Raw genomic sequence first — 6,000 nt, forward strand, 5'->3', positions numbered from 1 at the left:
ATGAGAATAGATCAAACTTTGGAGAACTCTAGGAATTTCAGAAGGATTTTCGACTGTTCGAATCTGTTCAGAGATCAGAGAGAGGAGATTACAAGTATCACGACAGACGGTGTATCGGTTTGTTTTCGATTCACGCTGATTGTCAAAACAATCGATGGACTCGAACAGGAACCTTCATTGCGCACTACCAAATGGCTTGCCGATAGAAAAAGGGCTGAACGGAAATCGGCGAAGAAGATATCAATTTCATACAAAGTATTACATGAAAATTCAGAATACCAAAGAGAGATCGAAGAATGTAAAAATTGCCCAAGGGTAATTGCGATCGACCCTGGGAGGAGCGTCATTATATCGGCCGTCGAACAATTCAGAGATGATCAACAAATAATCAGAAAAAGATTTCAGTTTTCGAGAAAACAATATTATCACGAGTCACATCTGAATCGCAATAAAAAGAAAAGAAAGACGTGGGATCAAGATATTCAATCGACATTGCACTATCTCAAGGGGTTCTCGAGTAAGTCTGGCGGCAGTCTATCAAGATTCGAAGACTATCTTCTTGCAGTTACAAGGCATTGGGAGGAGTTAACTTCGCATTATTCAAAGCGAAAATACGCCAGGATGAAATTCGACATCTACATTTCGAAACGAAAGTCAGTCGACAGGTTTATCCGTACAATGAAAGGAAAGGGAGAAATAGAACCTGTTATCGCATATGGAAATGCAAGGTTCCCGTCTACAGGACGTCGAGGAGAAAGGCCTGTACCGGTCAGGTGGATAAGAAGAAGATTCGAGGATCACTACAGAGTCGTAGATGTTGACGAATACCGTACTACCAAGTGCTGTAACGATTGTGGTTCTGAGCTCGATGTGCTTCGACGGATTGAAAATACAGGGAAAGAACCAGACGAGACCTGTAGGTTGAAAACAAGGAAAAGTGAAGTACGAGGATTGAAATTTTGCAGATCATCGAGGTAATGTCAAGTTTTGTATACTCCTGTAATTCACCTTTTCATCTAACTGTTATCGTGACAGCTGTAAAGGAAAGCCGATCAAATCCAGGGACTTGAATGCTGCACTGAATATACTCACTTGTTTCAATGTGTTTCCTGAAAGACCGAATCACCTACGTCGCCCCTGAGGTGAATTCAATGATTGTTGTCGCCCCCTCCCTACCCAGACTGCGTCCCTCGGGACTCGATGCCTAATTCCCTGCCTGCCTGCCTGCCCGGTGCCTGCCTCCATTATGATCCGATGTTTACGACATGTGATCATTGAAGTGACTGACTGGCATCATTTGGTAGGATTCATGTAAGGCTCCAACAACATCCGAAGACAATTTGGCAAAAAAAACAACTGCCGTTGTATGACGGAGAGTCGCGGCTCTCAATCATACGACGGCAGTTCTGTGCGAAAACTTAGTTCGTCGTTCAGAAGGGTATTCACATATTCCGTCACATCATGAGGAGAGTACCCGTGGTAGATAGATTCGTGGCGTTTATCTATTATTGCTTGTCAGATAACCTGCTGCCATCCCAATTTCTCTGAGGCGAATCTGTCGAAATAAAGGGGGTAGGTGGGGTTATTTCTCCTACAGGGGTAGGTACTAAAGGAATGGATGGGGTAGTACAGAAAGTATTGAGATGCTATTCATATGGGTAGGGGTAAGTACCCCTATCATCATTTCTCTATGGTTGTTGCTATAAAGGATTTTCCCATAGGGGTAGGGTCATTCTTTCACCACCCCAGCTGAGAACCAGGGTCAGAGCGCCTAGTAGAGGGGGTAGGGGTGAGGGTGCGGGGGTGACGGCAGGGATTCATCAGGGATGGACTACGAGTTCATGGGCGGTAAGCGGTCGGACTATGGCGCCATCGAGCAGGTGAGGAGGAGGAAGGAGGAGGGACACGGAATCATATCATGGACATGCAAAGATCTGAGCCGCGCCAGAGGGAAGAAAGTTTCTTGTCGGCATGCACAGACCTGTCACGACCCTGACCACGTTGATGATGTGTCACTCGACCTGCCGTGATCTTGACAAGTTACTTGACGTAGTAACATGCTTGATGGTTGTTTCTTGCCTGTCCTGTATGTGATCTGATGCTGGGAAAGCTTTGAGCTCCCCCAACGGTGATGTGAGATGAGCTTGCCACGTGGTAGTGATGACGAGCCGTTGCGAAAAGCTCCATGGCGGTGATCCCTCCCTGTGTGAGCGAGAAGGACGGCCTCTCCTCGCCTCTGGAAAAAGCGAACTTGATATGTCTGCCACCTTCATGTTCTGCTATCGCATCATGATGTCCACTTGCCCTTCTGAATGTTTCGGAAATAGATGGAAGGGCAAAGGAGCGCTGGGCAGCGGAGCGCCGGAAGCTCGTCAAAGAGAAAAAGTGGAGGGCGAGGAAGCTCGACTGAACACGGCTTTCTAGCCGAGATGGGACTTGGATGCGGTCCCAACACCTGGAAGACGACGACGGTGTGCGTCTGCTTCTTCATAGGGATCACGATCATGGTGACCGCCTGGATGGACACTTGCGTCCCTTTCTGCGGAGCCAAGGAGAAGAAGTCCGGGCTGTGGAAGGATGCATGGAAGAACCAGACCATTCCGAGCGACATGCAGAGCTCCATGGACACGTCGGTCGACCCTTGCGACGACTTCTACAAGTTTGCATGCGGGGGGTTCATCGACAACACTGGGATCAAGCCCGATCAGGCTGGCAACGATGATGGAGGGAGGGCTGCTGGTGACGTGGTTGTCCAGGTGGAGTGGGCGAAGGCATGGGATGGAGTTGAGAGCAGGATCAGCAAGGAGCTCAGGTCTGCTGTTGAGAAGGATACGGGCAAGGTGATTCCCCCCTCCTCCTCTTCCTCCTCCTCTTCCTCCTCCTCCTCATCTTGACATTGCCATCAGGCTGGCACGTTTTTCCGCGCCTGCATGGATACCAAGACGATCGAGTCCCTTGGAGCAACTCCTCTCAAGGTGGTCTCGACATCTTGACTCGTTCTGGTTGCTAACGGTCGATCCAGCCATACCTGGACATGATTGACGGCATCAACACACATGATGATCTTGTTGCCGCCATTGCAAAGCTCCAGGTTATACTGCAAGTTGTCTTCCTCCTTTGGAAATCTCTGAGCCTCTTGCAGAAAATCAGTGTGGCTGTGTACTTCGATTGGCAGGTTGGTCATCTCAAAATCTAACAATGGAATGGGAATTGGAATGATAATGATGATGACGATGACGATGATAACTATGCCTCTGAAGATGCTGAAGATATTTTTCTTCATAGGTGATGGCGGATCCAACGGATCCAACGAGATACGTTTTTGCCATCCTTGACTCTGGCCTCACTCTCCCCGATGTGAAATGATCTTGTTGTGTAACGGGCCAATCTGAATCCGCAAGCCAGGCAAAGATGTACACTGATTCATCTCCAGAGTTTGAAAAGATCAGAAGGCAGTACAAGAAAGTGAGAGAGGAGAAGGTTTCCCATCTGTGATCTAACTCAAAAATGCTGCAGGTTGTAGAGAGAGTTTTGCAGCTTACGGGCTTGAATCCAGTGCAGGCAGAACAATCATGGGCCCCTTCTTTCAGTCTCTGAAATGAACTTGGCAGGCGAAGGCTGCCGCCGCTGATGCCTTGTCCGTGGAGACAGCAATAGCAAAGGTAAGAGGAAGGGTGCAGATATTGTACCTTCATCGCTCTTCTCCTACTTCTCATCCCTCCTCTAATCGCTTCTCTGCTCCTCAATGTTCCCCACTCTCCTATTGATGCTCTTGCAGCACACTCTTCCGGACGATCTTCTCCGAACGGCTAAAGCTAAACATTACAACATGGCCGACCTGAACAAACTCGGTGCTTTCCTTGTCGCCCAACCCGATTGCTGGTCCTGACCTATTTGCCAGCTCCCAAGCTTGGCTTTCCTACCATCATCAAGTTGATGGGAGGGCCCCACGTCGGCAAGACAACAGACAACATACTGTGCAAGGATTCCCAATTCCTCGAGGTAAACGCTACTGTACCGCTTCAGCCTTGTCACGCTGCCGCCGACAGGGTCTCTCGTCGATCATGTCGAGCCCAACCTTCTGGGCCCACAAGGCGTACCTTCGTTTCAAGGTCTCACCCTGTGGAGGCAGGAGGGAGAGGCTCTGATGGCGCCCGCCAGGTTGCCTACGGACTCGGTTCCGACCTCTCGTCGGAGTTTCTCAAGCAAGGACTTGAGGTCTTCACTGACGACGACCGGACGGCCCAGGCTGACTTGCTGAGTCTGACGCAGGTCGGGCACATTCTGACCGGAGTTATGCACGAGACGCCAAGGTGGCGCAAGTGCTACGACAGTACAAAGAGCAACCTTCCAGATGAGGTGAGGGGCCAAGGCTGAAGGATGAAACATCCCCCACCTCGCCCTCCTCGCCCCTCCGCCTTCTCGTTGTGACTTACCTTTCCGCCTGAAACACCTGCGATTCCTCTTTGTTGCCTTTCCTTGTCGTGATTCTTCTTCTCCCCCCCCTCCCTCCCTCCCTCCCTCCCTCCCTCCCTCCCTCCCTCCCTCCCTCCCTCATTCATTTCCTCCCTGTTGACCTCCTGCTCTCTGACTTGAAGATTCAGGTCGCCAAGATATTCGTCAAGAAATACCTTCCCAAGCAGAACATCGATGTGGCGGAGGAGATGCTGCAGAGCATTCGATTGCAATTCAAGAAGGTAGGGAGAAGAGAAGCACTGAGGAGCAGGAGCAGGACGAGAGAGGCAAGGGAAAGAACAGCAAGGGACCTTGGAGGAGGGACGGATTGAACAGGGAGAGGGAGGGATGGAGGGAGGAAGGGATGGAGGGAAGGGAAGGGAAGGGAAGGGAAGGGAGAGACAGAGAGACAGAAGGAGGAGGAGGAGAGGAGGAGGTGTATTGAAGAGGTTTGCAGGTCATGGCAAATGAAGATTGGATGGAGCCTGCGACCAGAAAGCTGGCGATCCAGAAGCTCGACAACATGTTCATCCAGGTGATACACCCTCCTCCTTTCCGCCCCTCCTTCCTCTCGTTTCATCCTCCTCATCCCCTCCTCCCTCCTCCCTCCTCCCTCCTCCCTCCTCCCTCCTCCCTCCTTCCTATTTCTTGTTCTCCTCCTACCCCCCACCTCCTCCCTCTTCCTCTCTCCTTCTCTCCTCCTCTCGTTGCTCCTCATTTCGTCCCGTTGTGTCTGATTTGCCTTGGGCTCTATCAGGTGGGGCACGGCAAGTGGCAGGACTATGACTTCGCCGTCACCGAACATTCTTTCCTCAACAACACCAACAATGCGAAGAGATGGATTATTCAAAGTCAGTCCTTCTCTACATCATCTTGCTCCTGCTCCTGCTCCTGCTTCTGCTCCTCTTCCTGCTCCTGCTCCCATTCATTCTGATCCCTTCCCTTCTCTTCCTGCTGCTGCTACTTTTGCTGTTGTTCGTAATCCTCGTCATTCATCCTGCTCTGTCTGCTCCTCGCCCTTCTCGTCCACTCTCATCCTTCTCTTCCTCTCTCACTACCTCTGCAGGAGCCATCGAGCGTCTCGCCAAGCCTGTAGACCGAGAGCGATGGGGCAGCATGGACCCGACGCAGGTCGACGGCTCCTACGCGCGCCAGGTGAAGCAGCTAGTGACCGATAAGAGGAGGGGAGGCAGCTCGCGATCAGCTGGAGAGGGAGCATGGTGGAGGCGGAAGAGGACGAGGGGAGGGAGGGGAGAGGCGGGGAGGAGGGAGAGAGGAGAAGGAGGAGGAGCTGAGAAGCGTTCAGGTGAACGGCGTGTTTGTTCCCGGAGATCTGCTGCAGTTGGATGCACTGCTACGTCAACGAGAGGCTACTCTCCTGTATAGGTCGAGCGTGGGCTTCATCATCGGTCCTCTGCAGGAAGCGAACCTTGTACAAAAGTGCCTTGGCCACTTATGGATCTGTTAGACCACCTGAGGGGAGTAAAGAGAAGGTCACATGGGAGAATTCTGTTCCTCTGGTTCGGCTATGGGACACAGTGGGGA

At 51.3% G+C, this 6,000-nt stretch overlaps 1 protein-coding gene across 1 annotated transcript; it reads left to right on the plus strand.

Moving 5' to 3' along the window:
- Positions 1-2,327: 2,327 nt before the first annotated feature.
- On the plus strand, positions 2,328-5,923 carry GUITHDRAFT_106226 (hypothetical protein; the record flags this gene model as incomplete). Its single annotated transcript, XM_005835073.1, has 18 exons — positions 2,328-2,840; positions 2,907-2,975; positions 3,023-3,091; positions 3,143-3,175; positions 3,286-3,357; positions 3,406-3,465; positions 3,517-3,555; positions 3,612-3,662; positions 3,779-3,851; positions 3,902-4,002; positions 4,050-4,112; positions 4,162-4,218; positions 4,273-4,359; positions 4,605-4,697; positions 4,913-4,990; positions 5,213-5,306; positions 5,522-5,610; positions 5,762-5,923. The coding sequence occupies 18 exons, from the start codon at positions 2,328-2,330 to the stop codon at positions 5,921-5,923; spliced, it is 1,803 nt and encodes a 600-aa protein (XP_005835130.1).
- Between the last annotated feature and the right edge of the window lie 77 nt (positions 5,924-6,000).

Source organism: Guillardia theta (genome assembly GCF_000315625.1).
Source record: "Guillardia theta CCMP2712 unplaced genomic scaffold GUITHscaffold_23, whole genome shotgun sequence".
NCBI classification, from domain to species: Eukaryota; class Cryptophyceae; order Pyrenomonadales; family Geminigeraceae; genus Guillardia; species Guillardia theta.